The 26,772-nt window shown below is 45.9% G+C and overlaps 1 protein-coding gene across 2 annotated transcripts; it reads left to right on the forward strand.

Moving 5' to 3' along the window:
* Positions 1–1,728: 1,728 nt before the first annotated feature.
* On the forward strand, positions 1,729–26,772 carry armc5 (armadillo repeat containing 5). Of its 2 annotated transcripts, XM_028814937.2 has the most exons (7): positions 1,733–2,490; positions 2,621–2,651; positions 8,431–8,538; positions 8,620–9,481; positions 14,660–15,897; positions 16,132–16,264; positions 25,562–26,772. In XM_028814937.2, the coding sequence occupies exons 1-7, from the start codon at positions 2,176–2,178 to the stop codon at positions 26,496–26,498; spliced, it is 3,624 nt and encodes a 1,207-aa protein (XP_028670770.1). In that variant the 5' UTR covers positions 1,733–2,175; the 3' UTR covers positions 26,499–26,772. The 2 variants fall into 2 exon arrangements, with proteins under 2 accessions (XP_028670769.1, XP_028670770.1); XM_028814936.2 differs by having other exon boundaries at positions 1,729–2,490; positions 8,431–9,481.

Here is a 26,772-nt window from a genome sequence, read left to right on the forward strand (position 1 = left end):
TCCGAAGTCCTGGTCTTTGCCTAGATGTTCGATGACAAACTTCAGACAATCTTTCTGATTTCCCAAGCCTGGTGTCATTTGTGCAGCCTCTTCTTAACAGTCGACTCGTCATCACCAGCGGCGAGAGCAACCTGTAAGTCCACTGATGAAACTCTGGGTGGGCTTCTTAGAGCTTCTTTCAGCACTCTGCTCTCGGGCTGACCGTGCTGGGATGGCCAGAGCTGGACACGTTGGCATCTCCTCCACTTGGGTTGATTTCCAAGTGCTTGGCGATCTTTTGACATCCCCCGCCCAACTCCAACGTATCTCTGAGACTCCTTTCGATCTTGGCCAGGGGACGACACACACGCTTGAAACTAAATGTCTGAGTCAGGTTAAAGAAGACCACTTGAGACGAGGTTCTCCTCAGCAGACCCCCAGTTCTGATTTGAGGTGGTGCCAGTTCAGGGTAATAAAATGTCACCTTCATTGTGACCTTCCAGTCGTCTCCTTTTATTCTTGGGAGGAAATCCTATTTCATGCAATTTCCTTATTTTCTTCACATGTAAAATTTTCATTTTTCATTGGTGACACTTCAGTTTGGGTACTGCAAAGATTTACTACTAGCCAGTCTACCTAGCCTTTGCCATCTAACGTACCTACTTGAAGGACTAACAGCCTTATCTGTCTGGGGGCTAAAGCTAGCGATGCCCCTCCATGGTAAACTTTAAGAAGGTTCTGGATGAGACCTTGGGACGGCTTAGCTACCAGTCACACTTGGGCTTGATGGGCTGAAATGTCTCCTCTCGTTGGTCAGATTTCTTGTGTTAACTGGTAGGGAACTCATTGACATGCCCAGAGGAGAGAGAGAAGGGTGCTAAAGATAGAGCTGCCAGGGAAGAGGAGAAGAGGAAGACCTAAGAGAAGGTTTATGGATTTGGGGAAAGAGGACATGCAGGTGACAGAGCAAGATGACGAGGACAGGAAGATCTACTCTGGCAACCCCTAACGGGAGCAACCGAAAGAAGAAGATCTGGTATTGGATTCATAAAAGCAGTGTGCATGTTTATGAAGCGCCATCTGTTGGAATGAAAAATTGCAATGCATTTTATCCCTGCACATGTTCTTAATTTCTAACTGCACAGAGATAATGGCTTTCAATTAGAATGACCCACACGGTTAATACATAGCCAGGAGGAGTGAATGGTGGCACCTACCTGGCTGCACTGACAGGTCCAAGGTGTTCAGTTTGAACCCCACGTCAAGGTATCGTCCATGTCTAGTGTTCACGTTCGCCCCATATCGGTGCTAACAGCGATCCGTTCTTAATTGTCCCATTTTAAGTCTCAGTGTGCCACCTCCCGCTTTGCGCCTGATGCTGCTGGAATACGTGCCACTCCACCCAGCCAGATGGACTAAGTGGGATCAAGAAAGTCGTCTATTTATGTGGGAATGGTGGGTGTTCACTTAACTGGAGAAAAACTAAACAAAGTTATAGGAACAGTTACAGCCATGCCATACAAATGCATGATATTTATCACAATTACACCATCACAGAAAAAAACAAATATAAAAATGAAAAGAATGAAGTTTTTTTTTTTTGCTTTCTAGACTCCACCCTTTTTTTGGGGGGCTTAAAGACTGTCGCACAGGTTTGGCGCAACTGATTCCGCTGAATTTAGCAGAGGTTCTGTTTGCACATAAAATAACTAATTATCTACTGGCTTGGGCCTAAGACGTGACGTATTTAATATCCTTAAACGGAAATCCAAACGGTTTATTATATCAGTATGTGGTTGCCTGGGGAAACGAGGCCCAACGTCCATAAAGTCCTGCGATGTCTTCCTCTGTTCATACAATGGTCTGTCGCTTTCTGGGATATGTAGGACAGCTTGTCATAGCACTGTGCCCAACTCCCAAGGAGCCAATCGCTATCAAAAACGTCATGGATTTGAAGTTAAAAAAAACCCAAGTAGACCTTTCCGTTGGTTCCTCATAGCCCTCTGGGAATTGCAGTCTTTTAAAAGTAAATCCTTCCTTCAGTTCAGCCGTCGTGGGAAGTCTAAAAACGACATTTCCCAGAAGTCTCAACGAGAACCCACTCGCTTATATAAACAGGGAACGGAAGTCTGTCACCCTTAGCAACGGACCTCGTGTTTCCGCCCACTCCCACCTCTGTGGAAAAAAAAAATAAAAATGGCGTCGACTAAACCGTCGGGTTGCGCCGTTGCAGAAAATTCGTTAAGCTGGTGTTTGTCGCAATTAGGAAAAGCGACGCACAGGTCTGTCCGCAGTAGAGATGAGAGGCAGTCTGAGGCCGAATTGTGCAGGGCGCTTATCGCAATCCGAAAGCGGCACATCAAAGCTAGTGGGGGTATTGCGCGCTACCGGGAGCGCGGTGGGCTCCTCCCCCTGCTCGAGCTGCTGCGACGGCCGCGCGCGGGGAAAACCCTCGACTTGGCGCTCAGCATACTGGCCAACTGCTGCACCGAGGAGGGGACGAGAACCGAGGTGAGGCCGGAAAATCATACCCCTCGCGCAAACTGGAACAGAAACACATGCGTAGACACATTGAAGTGTATGTGTTAAGGAGATCTGTTGTCAAATTTGTCATTTTGCTTCCTATTTCTTTTACTTTTAGGTCCGAAACCTTGGAGGGATCCCCCCACTCGGTGAGTGCAATTTTCAAAATGGTTCTTGCTGCCTGGGAGGGAACCCTCGCCACGTCAGCAACTGCTTCATACAGTGACGTCAGCGTGGTGTTTGATAGCTGTGGGCTGCAGCTGGCGGCCTCGATTTGTGTGTAACGGTCTAATCACGCGCTGCCGCTGTCCACCCTGTGGCATCCTAGGGTCCCCATTTTTTTTTTCCTACTTCCAGCGCATGTACCGATCTGCACACAGCCTCTTTTTTTCTGTCCCTTATTATTGGCGCTTGAGGGGTCTGCCTGGGGCGTTGGCAAATAAAAGCTTGGTCTCCACGCCGTGCTGTTACGATTCAGTAATTAGAAAGATCATGAGATTTATTCAAGTTTGTATTCGCAGTAAACCCGTGGTTTTGATTCAGAAGCAAAGCAGGTTTTTTTTAACATTTCTCATTTTTAAACTTGCATTCAGTTTGTACAATCTTTCTTTAGCAAGGAATTTTTGTTAGCTTATCATTTTAGCTTAAAGTGCTAATTTATGTGGAGAGAGTAGCACCCAAAGCCAAGTACAGATGGCAGAAACACTTGCACTAATATTCATATTAAGACCCAACAATAAAGTGTGTGTGTGTGTACATATATATATATATAGGGGTTAGTGCAGGGTTGTTTCTGTGTGCAGGAGATCTACACACTAACTGGCCACTTTATTAGGTACACCTTGCTAATACCGGGGTGGACCCCCTTTTGCCTTCAGAATTGTCCGTGGTAGCTTCTGATGGGCATTTTGTTTTCTGGCATTAGAAACTCCTCGATGGCACAATACTTGATTTTGTAGTTTTTGCCATCCGTGTTGTTCTTAAACATCACGCTAACGATATGAACAACACATACTAGAACCTTGTAATGAACACATTTTAGTGCACAGTAGCTAATCTTTGGCCCCTTGGAAATCAACGCCATAAAATATCTTTGAGGCCCTAAACATTTTCAATAAGCCAAAATCAGAAGAATAAATGCTGCAGGCTTTTTGCGCTCAGAGTCCTGGTTGTTTCTCTCAAGCTGCCCTTTGGCACTGTAACCAGTTTTTCTTTCGTGGCTTACGTTCATCAAGGTGCTAGAAACATTTCTCAGGGATTGTGGTCCATATTGACCTGACGGCGTCCTGCAGTTGCTGCAGATTTTGTCGGCTGCACATCCCTGATGCGAATCTCCAGTTCTTCCACATCCCAAAGTTGCTCAACTGGATTGAGAGCTGGCGACTGTGGAGGCCTTTTGAGTCCAGTGAACTCATCGTCACGTTCAAATGCTTTTCAATGATGCTTAATTGGTATTAAGGGGCCCAAAGTGTGCAAAAAAAAAAAATATCCCCCACCCCATTATGCCACCACCACGAGCCTGAACCGTTGATACATGGCAGGATGGATCCTGACCCTTCCATCCGAATGTGGCAGTAGAAATTGAGACTCCTCAGACCTGCATGGCAGTGTTTTTCCAATCTTATCTTGTGAATTGTTGCCTGTTCTTAGCGGACAGGAGTAGCACCTGGTGTGGTCTCCTGCTGCTGTAGCCCACCTGCTCCGAGGTTCGACGTGTTGTATGTTCAAAGCTGCTCTTATGCACAGCTTAGTTGTAACGAGTTTGAGTTCCTGTCAGCTCACACCAGTCTGCCCATTCTCCTCTGACCACTGGCATCAACAGGGCATTTTTGCCCAGAGATCTGCCACTCACTGGATATCATCTCTTTTCCAGACCATTCTCTGTAAACCCTCAAAGTGGTTGTGTATGAAAATCTTAGTAGCTCAGCAGACGTAACTCATTTTTTTTTTCCACCTCATACAGTGTAAAGATGAGACGGGTGAACCTTACGCTATTAAGAGAAATTCCACTAATACGTTTCTTATGATGTTGTCAAATGTTTGCTGCTGGCATAGCTCATCCCAAGGAGATTGCCCTTTACATTTAGGAATAGGTTGTAGTCTCACAGGGCTGGGCCTGCTGCATAAGGCGAGTGTGGCATCCCTCTGAATCCACAGGTGTGAGTTGTTGGGCGACCTTTCCGGTTCATGAGGACGCACCAATGGTTTTCCTTGCCACATTTCCATGGTTGCTAAAGTAGATAATATTGACCAGTCACAGGCTCAGTGTGGACTTACCTGCTCATCATCATCATCATCAATGGTGTCACCCTGCTTCTGTTGGGGTTTGTTTTTTTTGTTTTTTTTTGGACTCTGGGCGCAGTGATGTGGCCAAGTTTAATCCCAAATTACAAAGTAGAAATTTCTACTAGTCTGAAATCCTTTATCTTGAGATTTCCTTTGGAGGTTCAGGTCCTTGATTGCAGGAGACAACATTCTGGGCACCCAACTTGCACAGAAGTGGGGCATATTGAATTATTCATTGAGATTGGGCTCAGATGGCATGGAGTTAATCTCTCTAGGTCTTGAAATCTTACACTCCTGGCTAATCTGTTATTTTTGTGTTCCTTTGTCATCCTACCTATCTATTATATAGTGCCTTACACTATCCTATCTATCTATCTATCTATCTATCTATCTATCTATCTATCTATCTATCTATCTATCTATCTATCTATCTATCTATCTATCTATCTATCTATCTATCTATCTATCTATCTATCTATCTATCTATCTATCTATCTATCTATCATAATATATATAATATAAATCTATCAAATCCGATGTCTGTCTGTCTGCTTTTCACAAGAAAACTACTTAACAGAAGAGCGAGACGCAGCGGGCCGAGGGGTCGGGGAACCTCCTCAATCACACGCCAGCCTCTGGTCGTATCTTATCTACGCTTAGCTAGTGAATGAGAGAAGTATTTAACGGGTTTAGATTATTTTTTCCTATAATTAGCTGGAACATTCCGGTTGATTTTGCGACTTCTCTCATTGCGTGAAATAACGTAGTTTGCTTGTGGTACAGACTTATTTGCATGAATCGGAGGGGACGGGGGCGGGACCCTCCACAGTCGCACACCAGTTTAGGGGCGTACCTTACCTCCGAACGAGAGAAGTACTCCACAGATTTAAATCAGGTTCTTTGTATTATTTGCTTGGACATTCTGGTTGATTTTGTGACTTCTCTCATCACGCTAAGTGTCACAGTTCGCTTGCAGGAGCGATTTATTCTAATCCAAGAGAGAGACGCAGCGGGCCGAGTTTGGGAAGTGTGACGTCAGGAGTGGGGAGCCGGGCAGGACCCTCCTCACTGTCCTGGTGGACGGCTAGTAGGTAATAAAGGTTGGCTCACCCTGGGGGTCATCTTTAAGAAACGTCCTGCCAGGAAAGAATTCTGTAACTTTATTACACAAAGGGGGAGCTCGGGTTCTGGTAGCTTCTGATAGGCGTTTCTCATCACGCTGTTTCCTTAAGAGGCATTAGCTCTCCGGAAATGTGTTCTTTTCAATTGCGGCGTTTTAACTAACCTGAATTTAAATAATTATAAATTAAAAAGGTGTTATCCCCCCCAGCATGCAATATGGCGGTCACAAGATTACATGAGAAGTATAAAGATAACTTAGCTTTGTTTAATATCGGCTTACGCGGTATTACAGACGGGAAGCTTATGACGGACTCTATCAAGAATGTGGGAGTCTTGATCTACGCAGTCTGCCATCTTTCATCGCCACGCTGAAAGGATTTTCCAGACGGAGGACATAATCTTCCATCCGTTTAGCTTCAAAGTGTATTGGCAGTAGGTCCATCCTTATATTCTGGTTGCTCCATGTGCAGGCTCTCTTTCTGGTCTCCAAACAAGGACAGGAAAGGACTCGAACCCCACCTTCAAAAATACAGGAATAGCACAATGCCTACATGCAGTTCTTATTCTCCCAACAAGGAAAGAGGCTTTTGTGCTGACAGAGGACAGAAGTATATTATTCTGTCTTTAGGCTGACTATTCAATTCTCCAGTTGTCTTTGGCTATCTAGTCCTGTGCTTGGCTCTGCAATTCTAAATGCTGAGCCCCTGCGTACCTTACTTGGTCTGCCTGTATGAGTGAGTCCATAACGGTGTACACAGAGACAGTGACATTAAATGTAATATTATAACAAAACATATTATAACACACGCTAAGTATTATAGTTTGTTTGTAGGAGCGATATATTCACGCTAATCCGAGACTGGGGCTGCGGATGGGGAAGTGTTGCATCAGGAGCGGGGAGCCTGGCAGGGCCCTCCTCACTGTCCTGTTTCGCTGCTACGCGGGCGAAGCCGCAGGGGACGGCTAGTTTCTGCATATGTAAAAATCCAACATCTGTCCGCTTTTCACGAGAGAACTAGTTAACAGATTTCGATCGGGTTTTTTTCTGTAATTTGCTTGAACATTTTGTTTGACTTTGCGACTTCTCTCATTGCACTATGTATCCTGGTTCACTTGCTGTACTGATTTATTTGCACAAATCCGAGAGAGACGCAGCGGACCGAGGGGGGCGGGCCCTCTTCACTCACAGTCCAGCCTTGGGGTGTACCTTGCCTCCGCTTAACTAGCGAACAAGAGAACTTCTTAACAGATTTCGATCGGGTTTTTTTTCTGTAATTTGCTTGAACATTCCGGTTGATTCTGTGACTCTCTCAGCACGCTAAGAATCACAGGTCGCTTGCGGTACCGATTTATTTGCACGTATCTGAGACAGAGGCTGCGGGCGGAAGGGACTCTCGCACCAGCCTTGGTGCGTACCTTACCTCCGAACAAGAGAACAACTTAACAGATTTAAATCCGTCTTTTTCTATTATTTGCTTGAACATTCTGGTTTGTGGCCCACCTCACTCGCGCTCCAGCCTCGTGGTGTATCTTACCTCCGCTTAGCTAGAGAATGAGAGAACTACTTAATGGATTTAGAGTGGGCTGTTTTTCTATAATTTGCTTGAACATTCCAGTTGATTTTGCGACTTCTCTCAAGTATCAGAGTTCACTTGCGTCACCAATTTATTTGCACGAGTCCGAGAGAGACGCAGCGGGCCAATGGGGTGGTGGGCCCTCCTCACTCACGCGACAGCCTCGGGGCGTATCTTACTTCCGATTAGCTAGCAAACGAGAGACGTACTTAGCAGATTTAGATTGGATTTTTTTCTAGAATTTGCTTGAACATTCCAGTTGATTTTGAAGTGTCACACTTTGCTTGCAGGAGCGATTATATTCGCGCTAATCCAAGAGAGACGCAGCAGGCCGAGCGGAGGGGGATGCGTGACGTCAGGAGTGGGGAGCCGGGCAGGGCCCTCCTCACTGTCCTGGGGGACGGCTAGTAGGTAATAAAGGTTGGTTTACCCTGGGGGGTCATCTTTAAGAAACGTCCTGCCAGGACAGAATTCTGTAACTTTATTACACAAAGGGGGAGCTCTGGTTCTGGTAGCTTCTGATGGGCATTTTGTTTTCTGACATTAGAAACTGCTTGATGGCACAACTGTAGTTTTTGCCATCCATGTTGTTCTTAAACATCACGCTAACGATATGAACAACACATACTAGAAACTTGTAATGAACACATTTTAGTGCACAGTAGCTAACCTTTGGCCCCTTGGAAATCAACGCCATAAAATATCTTTGAGGCCCTAAACATTTTCAATAAGCCAAAATCAGAAGAATAAATGCTGCAGGCTTTTTGCGCTCTGAGTCCTGGTTATTTCGCTCAAGCTGCCCTTTGGCACTGTAACCCGTTTTTCTTTCCTCACTCACAGCCGCGTACCCCAAATGCCCTTCTTGCAGACTGCAGGCACGGACCCCAAAAGCTTTGACTTCCTTCTGATGCCCCCCCATTCTCATCCTGACTTTCTCTTCTTGCAGTGACCGTGTTAAAGTGCCTGAATGCCGAAAGTGTTCAGAACCGAGCCGCCCGCGCGCTGGGCAACCTGGCAGTCAACCCGGAGAATTCAGCCCTCATTCACAAGGCGGGTGAGTACATGTGCCCGTGTCTGCTGTCACACGCAGCCTTCTTGTCATCGATCTCACTCTCCGTCTCTTTGTACCCCCCAGGTGCCGTCTCCCACTTGCTGCACGCTCTCCGCCTCACCTCAGATTCTGAATGCTTGCAATCGGTCATCCGGGCCCTGCGCCACCTTTCTGACAGTCCAGCCCATCGCTTGGCGCTACTGACTCAGGGGGCCTTGCCTCCGTTGGTAGAACAGCTCGGCCCTGACGTGTCTCAGGAAGTGACTCTGGCCTCCCTTTCTGCTCTCTGGGAACTGACGAGGGGCTGCTCACAGGAATGTGCCCTGGAGATGTCCAAATGTGACGCCCTGGTCAAGCTGGGCACTCTGGCCCTCTCTCAGAATGGCAGTGGTGCAGGCCGAGACCTGCTGAGGGAGCCCAGTCTCAAAGTCTTGTGCAACGCCTGCCTTCAGGGCAGCCTACGTCCCACCATCGGCTCTGTGGGAGTCATCCCCCGTTTTGTGGAGGAGATTCGGCGAGAGCCGAGCAAATCGGGACACTATGTGCGCGCCCTGTGCTTGTGCTGCCGTGAGGCGGTCAACAGGACCAAAGTACGTGAATCTGGGGGATTGGAGCTGCTGGTCAGCTTGCTGGATGGGAGGACGGTCCCGTCGGCGTCCATATCGAATCTAGTGGTGTACGCCTTCATTGACTTCATCTATGACGAGGTGGCCCTGGAGCAGCTCCAGGCGGCAGGGCTGGTACCCTTGCTGGTAGCCCGCCTGGTGGACTTCGCCAGGGGGAAGAAGCTTGCATCTGTGGAAGGGGAAAACCATGACCAGCAGGAAGAGGAGGACGAGGAAGTGGCCTGCTTGTACACTCAGTCCTTTGACTACCCCAGTGATGGGCCTCCAAAGAGAGACGCAGCAGAGAGTAGCCAGAGTTCCACCAGCTTCCTGAGCCTTCGGTACGTATATTATGGGAAGGGGGTTTGGGGGTGGTCTTCAAAGGAGTGCATCATTTACGTGGGGCAAATAAACCCCAATAATACTTGTGTTTCAGAGGAATGCAAGGCTATCGAGTATCAGTAGAACATGCATTCCCCCTGGCACTTCACATGTGTGGGCATTTGAGGGTAGCGACTTTGTTTCCGGAGATTTCTTTTGGAAGCCAGAACCTCTCGCCAGTTTGTGGGGATGACGTAAGCTCAAATTAAACCTGTGGGGGGAGGAAGTGGAAAGAGATGAACTGGGGTGTAAAATGAGATCCATATGAGTTTTATGACCCACTGGTTCTTTATGTTAGGCCTTGCCAGTAAGTGATGGTGGGCATGAGTCAGCAAGCTGTGGGGGCTCCCTGCAGTTCTCTCTCTCTCTCCTCAGTATGGAGAGCTTTGCCATCTTGTTTCCTCGTGCCTGGCTCAGCTCTCATATATGCGATTTATGGAAGAACAGAAAAGCTTGCACCTGGCAGTGCCCATCATCAGGCAGCGTTTGCCCCCCTGATGCTACTGTCTCCTTGCAGGCAGGCAGGCAGGCAGGCAGACACATAGCAGCTGGCTGCATTGCTGAGGGTACGCGCCATCCGTCATTTATCTGAATCCACGGAGTGGGGGGGAGAGCCGCCCCAACAAAAGCACTAGAAGGATAGAATTTCAACTGCCGTGTTGGACAGGAAAGGAGGATCTCCATAGACCTCCTCTTAGGCCATTTTTGGTTCTTGTAGATGTCCTCACGAGTTCTCGTTACTTAGAGAACAGGAGGGCAAACTTAAAATGGACTACAAACTAACAGTCAAACCTCCTGTCCTGACCCCCTGCCCAGTGATGGTTGTATGGGTCATGTCAGAAGTTGTCATGAAACCCTACTTTACAAACCTTAGCAGCATAAATAAACTGCTCGAAAAAAATGATAGGAACACAACTGGCTCTCTCTACTGCTATGGACTAATATGGTGATGTGTGAGGAACGAAAGGATGGAAATGAAAATGATCAACCAACAGAGGGCTGAATTCAAAGACACCCCGAAAATCAAAGGGAACAAATGATGTGGCAGGCAGGCGAGTCCATTTGGCCGAAATTTCATTGCAGCAACTCCAAATCATGTATGGCAACTCAAAGCCCCCCAACCCCAATGTGCTTGTATGCATGCCGGACACGTCCTAATGAGATGACGGATGGTGTCCTGGGGGATCTCCTCCAAGATCTGGACCGGTGCATCACTGAGCTCCTGGATAATCTGAGGTGTACGATGGACTGAAACATAATGTCCTACCCAGAGGTGTTCTATTGGATTGAGGTCAGGCGAGCGACCGTGGGGTTTTGGGGTCATACAGTCCGTGGTATCAGTTCCTTCATCCTCACACCACATGAGGCCGGGCATTGTCGTGCACCAAGTGGAACCAGCATAGGGTATGACAATGGGTCCAAGGATTTCATCCCGATATCTAATGGCAGTCAAGTTGCCCATTGTTGTCTAGCCTGTAGAGGTCTGTACGTCCGTCCATGAATATGCCTCCCCAGGTATACCATCATTGACCCACCACCAATCCGGTCATGCTGAATGATATTACAGGCAGCATAACGTTCTCCACGGCTCCTCCAGGCCCTTTACCGTCTGTTACATGTTCTCAGGGTGAACCTGCTCTCATCTGTGAAAACGCAGTGGTGGACCTGCCAATTCTGGTATTCTATGGCAAATGCCAATTGAGCTCCATGGTACCAGGTGGGCAGTGAGCACAGGGCCCACTAGAGGACGTTGGGCACTCAGGCCACCCTCATGAAGTCTGTTTCTGATTGTTTGGTCAGAGACATTCACACCAGTGGCCTGCCTGCTGGAGGTCATTTTGTAGGCTCTGGCAGTGCTCGTCCTGTTCTTCTAGTGGGTCCTGCTGATGGGTTAAGGACCTTCTATGAGGGGCCCTGTCCAGCTGTCCTAGAAGAGCTGCCTGTCTGTCTCCTGGAATCTCCTCCATGCCCTTGAGACTGTGCTGGGAGGCACAGCAAACCTTCTGGCAATGCCATCCCGGAGAAGTTGGACTACCTGTGCCACCTCTGTAGGGTACAGGTATGGCCTCATGCTACCAGTAGTGACACTGACCATAGCCAAATGCAAAACGAGTGACAAAACAGACGAGGAGAGAAAAATGTCGGTGGCCTCCCTCCACTTGTTAAACCATTCATTCCTGTTTTGGGGGGTTGTCTCATTGTTGCCCCCTCTAGTGCACCAAAGCAGCTGAGACTGATGAACAAGCCCCTCTGCTACTTCACTGACCAGATCAATCGCCCAGAAGTGTCATTGACTTGATGCTATACTGTCATTAAAAGGTGTTCCTTTAATTTTTTGAGCAGTTTATTTAGATATGAAAGAGCAAACCACTGGGCCCACTTGCGCACATTCCCACACTCACCCAGGGCCAGCTTGGAGACCTTTTTGGAGATGTAGGAGAGAAATTCCTTGTAGACCGAGGGAGAACATGAGAACTCTTAAGCCTGAAATATCTGAACCCGGGACGCTGGATCCTTCTAGCTCCACAAAATGATCAGACACTCATGTTTCTGAGGTCGTTGGCTCCGGCCTGTGAACATAACCGTCTGCCTTGGACTGGATTTCTCTCCTCCACTATTACCTTTACAGCAGATGTCCCCAACTCCGGGCCTGGAGGGACCCAGTGGCTCTGCAGGTCTTCATTCTAAACCTTTTTTCTTAATTAGTGATGAGTTTGCGCTCCTAATTAACGTCTTTTTGAGTTAATTTTATTCGACTTTCTCTTGAAGACTCAGACCCCTTAATTGTTTCTTTTTCCTTAATCAGCAAATGTGATCAGCAAGACATTGTCAGTCATACGATATGTGAACATAAAGAAAGGTGACGGTCTGAGGAATGCTGATCTGCTCAGGTCCCCAAAACATTTTAACAGAGCTCTTAGAAAAGAGTAAATCAACAATTTCTGAAATGTCTGCTATCGCACAATGAGAGCAGCAACGAGCCGCGGAATTAAAGGACTAAAGAGTTTAATTAACGTCGAGACTCGGTGCCTCATTAAGCAACTGGTTGGAGTTTGAGGCCCTGACTTAGCTGGTCTTCTGTCGGCTCACTCTCTTCACGTTTCATTTCTGTTTAAGAAAAGTAATGAAGCAAATCAGAGGACCGATGAAGAAATTCACGGGAACAAGACAATTAAAATGAAAGGAAAAGGAGTTAATTAGCAGCAAAAACTGGCCACCAATTAAGAAAAGGGTCCGAATGAAAACCAGTAGCCACTGCAGCCCTCCAGGACCAGAGTTGGGGTCCCCTGCTTAAGAGTGTGTGAGCAAGTTCCCCCAATTCAGTTCTCAAACTTGTAACACCTTCAATGGAATGTTATAGTGAAGAATCCTTTTTATTCTTATTATAAAATTAGGGGGCTGTGCCCCCTCCCTGCTTCGCTTGCCAACTCCCGGGGCGTCAGTACATGCTAGCCTCTTTGCGGTTCTGCTACTTGCGTGTGGGGAGGCAGATGTACAATTTTTAAATAGATTGCTATTTTCATGGAAATTGTTACATATGCGTAATAAATTTAACTATTGTACATTACAGCAAGTATTTAACCATAGTAAAAAATAGTAAAACGTAATAATTTGAAAGAAAATTATGTTTCATGTTGCATTAGAGGTATTTGTTGATTTTGTTTTGTTTGGCTTTGAAATTAACACACAAATACCTTTTAAACTTACACTTTTACTGTAAAACTTCAGTAAAAACAATTATTTGAATTAAACTTTCGTCAATATCTCATTGAATTTTGATCCCGTGTTTGGACTTTCATCGTGACAACGCAACATATAACTGCCCGTGAGTGAATTTCGTTTCTTTCTCTCTAATAAATAAAACGACTTTTTTGAATGTTTGTCCCTGTGATTTGTTAATTGTCATAGCAAAAACTATTCTAACGGGAAACTGTAAACGTTTTAATACAAATGGCATATCGAGATCTCCTTTGTTTGTTATCCCCAGAAGATGTACCACATTACCTTTCTTGTCGCCTGTTAAAATTTTACATGTTCGAATTGTTCGACCAATTTTGAATACAACTTGTCTTGTCCTATTGCACAGCCCATCACTCCGACATAAATTACGCAATAACATTACAATCCATCCTTCTACTAACAGTAATTCAGCTGGTGGAAGACCAGATGGTGTTAACGGTTGTAGATTTTCTTCATGAGATTGTAAGTTGATGTTTTCATTTTCCGCATCATCACCACCAACTGTTTCAGCAGAGTCTATTGATACGCATTTAACCAATTAGACGTGTAACCGATCGACAATTTTCACATTAATTCGTTTGACTTCATCGTTTCTCTGTGCTAGGATTGCCCGTGTACTTGATTCTTCTATTGATAACCCTTCGGGATAAAATTCTTCAATAAGATTTGGCCAATGGATGGATGGAAGATTTGGCCATAATACTACTTCTTTAATTGGGAACTTAAAGTGAGGAAAACGTTAAAATTTATAAGAGCTGAGAGCGCATGAAGTATGTCTGACAACATCATTGACACGACTGAGAGGTGAGAGGGCCGTGGGCTTGGCTGAATATGGTTGAGAGGAAGGCGTGAGTTGGCCAAAGTCTCATCTTGCGAGACTTGAAAAAATCTCTTGGAAAAAAGTCTTGTCGCAGGATTTTTATATATAATGAGAGAATTGATGGCTATGTTGTGTAACTGTTGACTGTGATGTACCGTTTGATTTAAACTCTTAACAGAGTCCTGTCCTAATCTTCCACTGTCCTTTTAGCGTTGTTCTACCTAGAGAAGCTAATGACTTTCTTCATGACTAATGTCCACCCTTTACTGATGTAAATTCTAAAGTAATTCTAAACATGGGCTGTAAAAGTCTTACATGTACCCATGGGGGGTAACTCCGGTTTTAGGAGCTAAGCACAGACTATGAAATACAAATACAATGCAACACCTCGACCTTGGCTTGCATGTTTTGCCCAGTAGGTCGGCTGATTTCTTTGTTGCTCCTGCACACTCCCCTCGCTTCTTCATGGCGTGAAAACTGCTAAATATTTTACTTCTTCCTAAGTGTCTTATTTGGAGCTGTGCAAGAAGACTGACGTCTAACTAATGTTTTGATGCCCCCTCTGTTCTGTTTGCAGGTCATGGTTAATTTCCGAGGGTTACATTGCAAGTCCGGGAGAGCTTTCACCGCAGTGGTCTCCTGTAGAGGGTGTCCTAGACCTGGAGGGCCTGGAGGTTGGGGGAGGCCCAATGATCGACTCTCTCAATCCTCCTCTTGAGCCCCCCGAAGTGGACGGACAGCCTACGGAGGGACTGGAGTCTGGCCTCTCCCTTGGAGTCCGAAGTGGACCAGAAGGTCCGGCACTCAACTGTACTGGCATCCAAAATGTGGAAAGATATGGGGAAGGCAGCCAGCAGGCATTGCTAGAAAGCACTCACCCCTTTGGGTCTACAGAAGGAAGTGCAGCTGACCTGCCGCTGGTGGCCACCGGGATAACAGACAGAACATTAAACACCAATGGTCATCTCTCACCCACAATAGAGAATTCGGTTAAACTGGAGCAACCCAAGCTCAGAAGTTTCATGCCTGCACAGGCGTCCAGGTGTCGGGCAAGCGGACAGCGTTGGCAGACTATGAAGCTGGACCTGGAAGAAGAAGCTGCATCTATAAGGAAGCCTTGTGCCGCAGGTTCAGAAGCAGTCCACCCCTGCCAGCCTAGTGGTAGAAATATGGAGGTGGATCACCCCATCTCTCTGGTGACCACGGGCGAAATCCGCACACCGCCAAGTGGTGGCTGTCGCCGCAGGATGCGTGGTCGCTCCCGCTCTTCCCAAGGAGAACCCCCCTCTCCACAGACCCCTCTAGATAGCTCACTGACCACTGGGGACAAACGGCTAGGGACTGCGGCCAATCTGCAGCTGCAGCAACAACAGCTAGACCGAGAATTTCTTAGTACCCCTGTCCGTGAGCTCCTGCAGTCCACAGAGGTCTCCCTGGGAACTCCCCAAAGCGCCAACGCCAGGTCGCATCCTTACCACCCGGAGCCCTGGGGTCCTGATGCCCCTCTCTTGCTGCTGTTGTCCCGCTTTTCACAAGCTTTGGATCCAAGTGCTGTGCTAGTCACCCCTCCTGTTCTTGGGGGACTGCTAGACTACCTCACCCTCTCTCCAAACCCCAGCCCGCGCTGCTTTCGACTCTTGTCTCGCCTGACCTGCAATCCAAACTGCCTTGAAGCCTTTGTGCGCATCTTTGGGGTCAGCATGGTCCGCCTCAGATTGATCTTGTCTTCGGATCTATGCTTAGGAGGAGGAGGAGGAGAAGGAAGCTCCTCAAGCGCTCAGGAGAAGGAGGTTTGTCAGCGTATCCGACAGCTAGGTGAGCTGCACGTTGGGAAGTCTCTCCAAGGGGGTGGTTACATGAGTTTGGGGGGCACTAGGGCCCATGATTTGGGTGATGTAGAAAATCTGCACCATTGTAATAATAGTTGAGAAATTAGAGACTACTGGCTGCGTAATGTGCTGAGGATGGAGAACACGTGAACACTTGAGGAGTCTTACTGGAGTTGCTAGGCATGGTGGGTCTCACCTTCTGCTGTGCTTTACCCTGCAGGTACGACACTCCTACAGAACCTGCGTGTCCAGTCTGAGTCACCCTTTGGAATTGGGGTGCTGAGTCACATGATGATGTCAGGATCTGAGGGTGACAAGGTGGCCTGCACACTCGCCTTGCCCTTCCTTTGCCGGTGAGTACTACGGAGTGCAGCCCCTTTAGGCTGCGTGCAAGGAACTAATGAAAATTTTACATACCATACCATTTTTATTTGTTAAGCGCTTAAAAACACAGCATTACAACTGACCGAAGCGCTGTACAGTTAAAACAAGCAAGACTAAAAGCAAAATATTAAAAACAAACATTAAGAGAGAATTAAAACAGAGACACTAAAAAACAGGTCAGGGGACCCAATAAAACAGAGAAATAGCAAAAAGCAAGTGGGAATAAGACAGGTTAAGAATTAAAAGCCAATGTGAAGAAGTGCGTTTTTAGGTGTGATTTGAATGAGGCGACTGAAGCGGCTTGCCTAACCACTAAAGGTAAGGAGTTCCAGAGCTTGGGTGCACAGACAGAAAAAGCCCTTTCACCACGAGCTTTAAAATGTGCCTTGGGAACGGTTAGGAGCAGCTGATCTGCGGATCTAAGAACACGAGGGGGATTGTGACGATGGAGCAAGACACTCAAGTAGGCAGGGGCTAGACCATTTAGTGCCTTATAGGTTAAGAGGAGTATCTTAAAATCAATTCTGAAGCTAACCGGCAGCCAGTGTAGGGTTTTTAAAATCGGTGTAATGTGTTGGCTGCTGCTGCTTCCAGTTAAAAGTCTTGCAGCCGCATTTTGAACCAATTGGAGTCTCGAAAGAGTGGCTTTACTAATACCATATAGGCAGGAATTAGAATAGTCGAGCCGGGACGTAATGAATGCATGGATTACTGATTCCAGGAGGTGGTAAGGCAGAATTGGTTTGAGTTTGGCAATTCGCCTGAGATGGAAAAAGCAGGATTTTACTGTGCTGTTGACTTGAGCATAGTTCTTAAAAAATACAAAGGGCTTCGAGTAAAGCACTTAATAAAATGACAAAGATGAAGTTAACACAGTGATAGACCAATTATCAAAAATATGTGATCTGAAGTGCAAACAAAATGGTAAATGCAAAAGCAAAATAAATGTCAGTTATGACTCTTCTCTCTCTCTGGGATATATATATATATATATATATATATATATATATAATAATAATATTGTTATATTGTGAATTTCCCCTTGGGATTAATAAAGTATCTATCTATCTATCTATCTATCTATCTATCTATCTATCTATCTATCTATCTATCTATCTATCTATCTATCTATATGAAATAATATGCATATATCTATCTATATGAAATAATATGCATATATCTATCTATATGAAATAATATGCATATATTTAATATGCATATTGTAATCTTTTTAGTTAGCCAATAAAAGGTGTCATTTTGCTTGACTTTTCGCTATAATATATAATATATGTCAATGTCAACTTCATTTATATAGCACATTTAAAACATCGGAATGCTGTGGCCAAATTGCTTTACAATAATAGAATTAAAGAAAAACATACAATTAACTTGAATAACATAAATAGAAATAAAATTAATGAACATAAAATATATATATATTTTAATGTTATATAGTTTTACTGTCAAATAATGCAAAAAGTACGCAACATGTGTTTCGCCCTTATTTGGGCTCATCAGGCGTACACACTGCACCCCTCGCGGGGATCGGACATCAGCATCAGAAGCGAAGCCTCTTTACACTGCGTGTGGTTGGTAACCTCCCATACAATCAGATCGTGTTTCAGACTACGAATGCTATGTATATGTGTGTGTGTGTGTGTGTGTGTGTGTGTGTGTGTGTATATATATATATATATATATATATATATATATATACAGGGTATATATAAAATATACATAATAATAAATACATAATTCGCCTGCCTCCTCACTCACTCACGTCTGTCCGAAGCCGAATGCGCAGTCGCCTTCTGCGCAGCTGCCCGAAAAACCTTACGAGACCGACATCCGACACCAACATCGCGGCAGGCGGCAGATTTACAGCCGCAAAAATTCAAAGAGAAAGGCGACTTGGATTAAAGCTCTAGAGGCCTGAAAGGCGATTTCGACTACAGCTCGAGGCCTAACTACGCATTCTGATTCAATTACGCATTCATTCAATACACCTATATCAGGTTTGTGGTGCTAATACTTATTACTATTCCATATTGTACTGGAACATTCATCATTCAACATTATACTATAGGCTTGGAAAATTCATCAACTAACAGTACAAGCCTGTACAGTAATGAGTAAAGCGGACTACAATCATTACAAAACAACTTCTTCGTTACTTAGCATTTGTTCTTCATACACTGCTGACACAAACTCGTGCCCGTTTCATCTTATGTTTTCAAAACGGGCTCTTTGTCTAGTATATATATATATATATATATATATATATATATATATATATATATAAAACGGCCAAATCGGGGAAATAACCAATGTTGCTGTAAATTGGCCGGCCAATGTCCGATCTTTTCCTCAATTTTGGGATTTGGCCAGCCAGTTTGCGAACTGGCATGGGGCAATCGGCTAAAGTAGGAAGGCATGAGCAGCGATTTGTTGTGCACTTAGTAGTGCAATTGCATCAAGTGTAGCCTTGGCGGCTCTTGTTCAGAAAGCGGACACTGCTTGGTTGTTTCACAATAATTAAGATTAGGTATATAAGTAGATTTCAAATATCTGTTATCATTTTAGCCCTAAAATAGTGACTTAACATCAGGGTCCTATTTTATTAACCTTAAGGTTAGTGTTTGGGCGAGGGGAAGGCCGTCTCAAGTGGCATCCACTTTCTGAACAAGACCCGCCTTGAGCAGTTTCTCGTGCAGAATGGAAAACTCACTTCTGACTCTGCATTTGAAAGTTTTTAAGAATCTTCGCACCTTGAGCGGACAGTCTTAAATAAGCACATCGGATTTTGGCCTGGGAGTTCTTGGCACTTCATGAAATGGCTGGCCAAAGTAGCATATACGCTGGTCATTTGTAGTAATTTAGACTATGGCCACACCTCACGGCCAAAATGCGAAACAGCCGGCCAATTGTCTGTCTGTCCACTCACCCCTGATTGCAAAACCAAAGATATTTTATAGTAAGAGGCTCTCAGATACGAAAAATATCAATATAAATTCTTCTCAATGCAAATTATTACTTTTTTTTTTACATTTTTTTTATTGATGTTTAAAGTTTGTCCCGTTTCACTACTATGTGGGGAACAGCTAATCTTTTATATAAACGTCTACATGTGAAAGTGTGTCTGTCTGTTCGGCCCGGAATTGCAAGGCTACAGCATGAAGCTGAAAGAAAGTGACTCCGTCGCCAACATGAAACCGCCGACAAAAGACAAACTCGCTAAGCCGGTAATACACAAGCGTGGCGACCACAACGGCAAAACGAAACCTCTGAGGCGAGAGAAACTCGCTTACCTGCTGATAAACAATGGAGGTGAGCACATCCACAAAACGAAATTGCCGACTCTGCATTTCAATTTTTTTTTTCCTAATGCTTTCAATCGTTTCTAGAAGCCCGGGCTTTTTACAGCATGGATTTACACAACTAATACATAATAAGAAGAAATATAAAAGTAAACCGTTTAGGTTATAGTAAACGTACGTGTGTGTGTGTACGTACGTACGTACGTACGTGTGTGTACGTACGTACGTGTGTGTACGTACGTACGTGTGTGTGTACGTACGTACGTGTGTGTACGTACGTACGTACGTGTGTGTGTGTGTACGTACGTGTGTGTACGTACGTACGTACGTGTGTGTACGTACGTACGTGTGTGTGTACGTGTGTATATGTGTGTGTACGTACGTGTGTGTGTGTACGTACGTACGTACGTGTGTATATGTGTGTGTACGTACGTGTGTGTGTGTACGTACGTACGTACGTGTGTGTGTGTACGTACGTGTGTGTGTGTGTACGTACGTGTGTGTGTACGTACGTGTGTGTGTGTACGTACGTGTGTGTGTGTACGTACGTACGTACGTGTGTGTGTGTACGTACGTACGTGTGTGTGTGTACGTACGTACGTGTGTGTGTGTACGTACGTACGTACGTGTGTGTGTGTACGTACGTACGTACGTGTGTGTGTGTACGTACGTGTGTGTGTGTGCACGTACGTACGTACGTGTGTTTGTGTGTACGTACGTGTGTGTGTACGTACGTACGTGTGTGTACGTACGTACGTACGTGTGTGTGTACGTACGTACGTACGTGTGTGTGTACGTACGTACGTACGTGTGTGTGTACGTACGTACGTACGTACGTGTGTGTACGTGTGTGTACGTACGTACGTACGTGTGTGTGTGTACGTACGTACGTACGTACGTACGTACGTGCAAGTGTGTGTACGTGTGTGTGTGTGTACGTACATGTGTGTGTGTACGTACGTACGTACGTGTGTGTGTGTGTACGTACGTGTGTGTGTGTGTACGTACGTACGTACGTACGTACGTTTGTGTGTACGTACGTGTTTGTGTGTACGTACGTACGTACGTGTGTGTGTGTGTACATACGTGTGTGTGTTTACGTACGTACGTGTTTGTGTACGTACGTACGTGTGTGTGTACGTGTGTATATGTGTGTGTGTACGTACGTGTGTGTGTGTACGTACGTGTGTGTGTACGTACGTGTGTGTGTGTGCACGTACGTGTGTGCACGTACGTACGTACGTACGTGTGTTTGTGTGTGCACGTACGTGTGTGCACGTACGTACGTACGTACGTGTGTTTGTGTGTACGTACGTGTGTGTGTACGTACGTATGTACGTGTGTGTGTACGTGTGTGTGTGTGTACGTACGTACGTACGTGTGTTTGTGTGTACGTACGTGTGTGTGTACGTACGTACGTGTGTGTGTACGTACGTACGTACGTACGTGTGTGTGTACGTACGTACGTACGTGTGTGTGTACGTACGTACGTACGTGTGTGTGTGTACGTGTGTGTACGTACGTACGTACGTGTGTGTGTGTACGTACGTACGTACGTGTGTGAATGTGTACGTACATGTGTGTGTGTGTACGTACATGTGTGTGTGTACGTACATGTGTGTATGTACGTACGTGTGTGTGTGTGTACGTACGTGTGTGTGTGTGTACGTACGTACGTACGTACGTTTGTGTGTACGTACGTGTTTGTGTGTACGTACGTACATACGTGTGTGTGTGTACGTACATACGTGTGTGTGTGTACGTACGTACGTGTGTGTGTACGTACGTATGTACGTGTGTGTGTACGTGTGTATATGTGTGTGTGTACGTACGTGTGTGTGTGTACGTACGTGTGTGTGTACGTACGTGTGTGTGTGTGTACGTACGTGTGTGCACGTACGTACGTACGTACGTGTGTTTGTGTGTGCACGTACGTGTGTGCACGTACGTACATACGTACGTGTGTTTGTGTGTACGTACGTGTGTGTGTACGTACGTATGTACGTGTGTGTGTACGTGTGTGTACGTACGTACGTGTGTACGTACGTACGTACGTGTGTGTGTGTGTGTACGTGTGTGTACGTACGTGTGTGTGTACGTACGTACGTGTGTGTGTGTGTACGTACGTACGTACGTACGTACGTGTGTGTATGTGGACGTGTGTGTGTGTGTGTACGTACGTGTGTGTGTGTAGGTACGTACGCACGTACGTGTGTGTGTACGTACGTGTGTGTGTACGTACGCACGTACGTGTGTGTGTATGTACGTACGTGTGTGTGTGTGTACGTGTGTATATGTGTGTGTACATACGTTTGTGTGTGTGTACGTACGTACGTACGTACGTGTGTGTGTACGTACGTACGTACATGTGTGTGTGTACGTGTGTATATGATGAATCAAGTAAGTTTTTAAGGAGCGATTTAAGAGGTCAAAGCACGTCAGAGTTCCTGTGACAAGTCATTCTGGAGCCCACAAAGGCACAGCCAACTCACTCTTGGGAATGCCAACGGACCTCAGGCGTCCTATAGGCAGTGGTGACCCTGGGTGAGGTCACACAAGACGTCCCTGCCCGTTGTGGACCCGTGCTGTACTCGAGTGTTTTATGGTAGTTTGGTTGTTTTTCAAGGGGTAGGCACACTTATTACAAACCGTCCACACTAACTACACCATACACCGTGACATCACCTGTAAGATACGAATATGGTGGCAGAAAATCAAATGTCCTCCTCCCTTTTCATACACAGATTTGCACCTTTTATGGAAAATATTTAATGTTTTAATGTGTGCATTTTTTTTGCACACCCGTAAAACTTTTTGTTTTGTCTAAATGCACTGCGCCCTACAAGCAGAGTTGAATCTGACATACCACCTCAAACAGCTTACCATCCATTCCTACAGTAAACCTAGAAGTACTCTACAAGTTAATGTGTGATTTCCCCAAATTCAAAAGTAAAACCCTACAATTGTGAAGCATTGCAGCGCGATTCTCAACATCCCACCCCGATGCTGTAACCAGTCCTGCAACATGTAATGGTTTACTGGGTAAAAAGCTGCACTTGGGGTCCACCGTTACCAGCATATCCGCATTCAATCAAAAGATCATGCGACTCTCTAACAAGTGCACTTTCAGCACTGTGAGGGGTTTTGAAGACCACACTTCAGTGTTTAACAAATGTTGTTGTTTGTAACGGATTCTGAAAGCTCTGAAGCAGGGGTCCACAACTCCGGTCCTGGTGGGCCACAGTGGCTGCAGGTTTTCATTCTAACCCTTTTCTGAATGAGTGACCTGTTTTTGCTGCTAATTAACTTCTTTTCCATTCATTTGAATGGACTTGCTCTTGAAAACTCAGACCCCTTGTTTCTTTTTCGTTAATTAGCAGCTATACAATAATGAGATACAAAATGATCCAAAACAACTGGTGTCCATCATACAATATCTGAAAACCAGTAACGGCGCACTGCAATAACGATAACATGCAGTGAATCCACTTGACTTGACCATTCCTAGTTTTCTCTGTATGATTAGCAATCGTTTGCTCAGAGGTTGATACGCCTGCTGTTCCCGAGCAGCTCTTCTTGTCTTCACCCTAGCGGCCCTCCTCTTCTTCCGTTGGCATCTTTTCACGTTAAAACTCATTAAGTCAGTGTTTGTGTTGCAATCACTTAGTACGTTTTCTGTAATTTTTCAGTGGTGGCTCTGAGGCTAGGGATCTGCACTGGCAATCGGAAGGTTGCCAGTTCGAATCCCGTAAATGCCAATAGGGACTCTGCTCTGTTGGGCCCTTCAGCAAGGCCCTTAACTTGCAATTGCTGAGCGCTTTGAGTAGTGAGAAAAGCGCTATATAAATGCAAAGAATTAATTATTATTATTATTATTATAAGCTGGCACTTAAGTGTTCAATCTGCCTCAAGAATGATTTAAAATATGAAGAGGTAGGGGAAGTGATGGTGAAGGTGGTAAGGATGAGAACGGCGCCCGTATGCATGTGCCACACAACCGCCCTGCTGGCCGCTGCCCAAGAGTTGATTCTACAATAAAATAAAAAGAGGAATAACTTTTGGAGGTCAATCATCACCCTGAAAGTGGATAGTAGACGTCCCGTAGTATATGTGTACCAAATTTCAGATCAATAGGTCAAACTTTTTACGAGGTGATTTAAAATCCTGGACAGACAAACGAACAGCCATGGTAGTGTATTATATATAAAGATAAAGAAAGGTGAAGGTCCCAGGAATGTTGATATTCTCAGGTCCACAAAACATTTGACCAGTGCTCTTAGAAAAGAGAAAATCCACAATTTCGGACATATCTGCTATTGCACAATGAGAGCAGCAACAAGCCACGGAATTAAAGAACGGATTTAATTAATAACAAAAATCCGCGTCTAATGAAGCAACTGGTTGGAGTTTGTGGCCCTGACTTAGGTGGTCTTCTGTTGGCTCACTCACTTCACATTTTTTTTCTGTTTGGGTGTCGTTTAAGGAAAGAAATGGAGTGGAAGGCAGCCACCCACAGAGTTCACTCGAGCTCCATGTGTGCAAAGAATTCAATTCTTCAACTTAAAATCTTTTATCCTGCGCATCTCTCTCGTTTAAAATTCTCCAAAATGTTCCAACCTGTGAATGTTGCAATCAAGCTCCAGCCTCACCGGGTCACATGTTTCGTGCCTGCACTAAATGAACATCATTCTGGACCAAAATCTTTTAATGCCTTTCAGACAGCCTGGGGGTCACAAGCCCTCCTAATCCACTAACAGCTGAGCGTGGTGGGCTCACAGAGGGGCTTCACGTAGAGAAGGACCACCAAACTGTGATTGCCTTTACTACACCATTGGCACGTAGGCTTATTTTGCTCAATTGGAAGACTCCTAACTCTCCTGTTCTAAGTCGGTGGGTAACTGATCTTCAATACTATCTGAAATTGGAAAAAATCAAATTCACATTTAGAGGATCTGTGCAGAACTTTTTCAAAACTTGGCAGGATCTGATAAATAACATTTTTAGAATGAGCATTTAAATGTTTTAATTCTGTTTTATTTATTTACTCTCTTCGTTCACCAACCTCTAAACCCCACTAATGCCAAGCGCTACGCAAACATTGTGAAGAGGGGGGCTGGACGCACCCCAAGGAGATGCGCTCGCTCCTCCGAAACCCCCTCTTAAACTTTGCTCGATCACCTGCTGGCTTGCTGCTGCTCCTGTGCAGCGTGATCTGCATTTCTTGCGGCGCTTCGAACATTTAAAAGTCACTGCCTTGTCTCCCTTCTCCTCCAGACATCCTCAAACACCATTCGATCTCTTTTTGCTGTTCCGTTATTTCACCGAGTAATATTTTCCGTTTGTTTGCGCCAATGCGATCTTTACTCTGGTTTCCTTGAGACTTTCGAATTTTCCTACTTCCGTTATCTCTAACCTGCTCTGCATATGTATGACGGGTGTTTTGCCCTGAGGGGGCTGAGAGGGAAGGACAAGAGGCGCTGAAGCGCCACCCTGTGCAGTGGGCGTGACCAGGTGACGGGTACGGCCACCCGCACACAGGACAGTGTGGGCATCCTGGTGAGCTGCAGCAGCCACTTGCCTCATTAGTTTGCCTGTTCTGTGTATGCCAGGGTGTGGATGGGGTGAATTCTCACCGCTGTGCTAAGGAGGACAGGAAGAATGTGAGCTGGTCTGTTGGTAACGAAAGGGCACACGGTGACCCACACTCCGACACCCTGGATGTTCAGATTTATCTGTTGGCCACCAGTCCTTTGAGTGTTAGGTGAGGAGATTCCATGGTGTGGAGTTTGACATGGCAACTGGGGGGGCAGCTTGTCCAGATAGACTTTTGTGTTGCCCATTTGAGGTGCCAGTGAACTAAAGCAGTGCCAGACAGGCCACGGTGGGCAGCTGCCCTTCTTTGAGATGTTTTATGTCCACTTGTGTCATTTCTGTCATTCTCTTTTGTAGGAATGAAGCCCTGTTACGAAAGCTGCTTTTGGATCATGGTGGGCTACAGCTGACCCTTGACTTGGTGTCCTCCTCCTCTAGTTGCCATGCTGGTTTAACACTTGAGGCTCTGTGTGGAGCTAAGACCTCAGTCTCACAACCAGCCCAGCTTTCTAGCCCTTTCTATGTCTTGCTGGTTGATGCCATCACCTTCTTGCTGGGCCACGGTGAGGAAGACCAAACCAAGGATGAGGTGGTAGAACGCAGGGAAAAGGATATCCGAAGATCTACGTCCCTTGTCCCTTCCACTGGTGGCACTGAGCAGGGCTGTCCCTACAAGCTGATGACAGAAACTGGGGAAGCCGACTTGGTATTCCTGCTGGATGATGGATTCCGGGTGGCCGCCAGTCGGCACGCCGTCACAAATGGCTCAGATTATTTCCAGGCCATGCTGTTAGGTGACTTTTCAGAATCGCGTAGTGTCACTGGGGCCGCCATCCCGATCCGGGATGTGCCACCAGAGATTTTCATTCCCGTTCTCCACCACTTGCATGGCTGCTCGCTGGGCACTCTGGCGGAGGTGCGCTGCCCAGAAATGGCACGGATAATCACCGACAGTCAACGGAGTGCTTTCCATGAATCGCCCCTGGGACGCACGATGGAGGGGGCCAACCGGTTTCTGCTACCAGCCTTTAAAGAGCAGCTGGAGGCGCTCTTGGACTTTGAAGGTGGGGAGAACAGGTTGGAAGTCAGCCTGGAAAATTTGCCGGCCATCTATTTCTTTTCCAAACAACATTATTACCCGGAGCTGGCGCGCCGTTGCCTACGCTTCTTGTTCTTGCGGCCGCCATCGGTTCTAGAGGGTGGCACCTGTCTGGCCACCCTCATTAGTGAATCTATAAACCCAGCGGAGCTGAGTGCTGAACTTCATGACCTGATTGCCGAATTGCTAAGGTGACAGCACAGGGTGAAGCATTGGGGTCTGGGTGGGATGGGATGGGATGGGATGGGGTATTGAAGCAGACTCATGGTAGGGTGTGCTCTGTAAATGTGTGTATATATAAATACATAGATATATATATATATATATATATTGTATAAATGCGTGCCCGGGTCAAAGAGCCTGAGCGCTGCCCGTCTGAGACGTGGTCCCTGTGTCCTGAGCAGGGTTTGATGTATCTTCATTCAACAGTAGCCTACAGTTAGCATTAAAGAGTGCTGACCTTAACCCA

This window comes from Erpetoichthys calabaricus, chromosome 12, assembly GCF_900747795.2.
Source record: "Erpetoichthys calabaricus chromosome 12, fErpCal1.3, whole genome shotgun sequence".
Classification (NCBI taxonomy): Eukaryota; Metazoa; Chordata; class Cladistia; order Polypteriformes; family Polypteridae; genus Erpetoichthys; species Erpetoichthys calabaricus.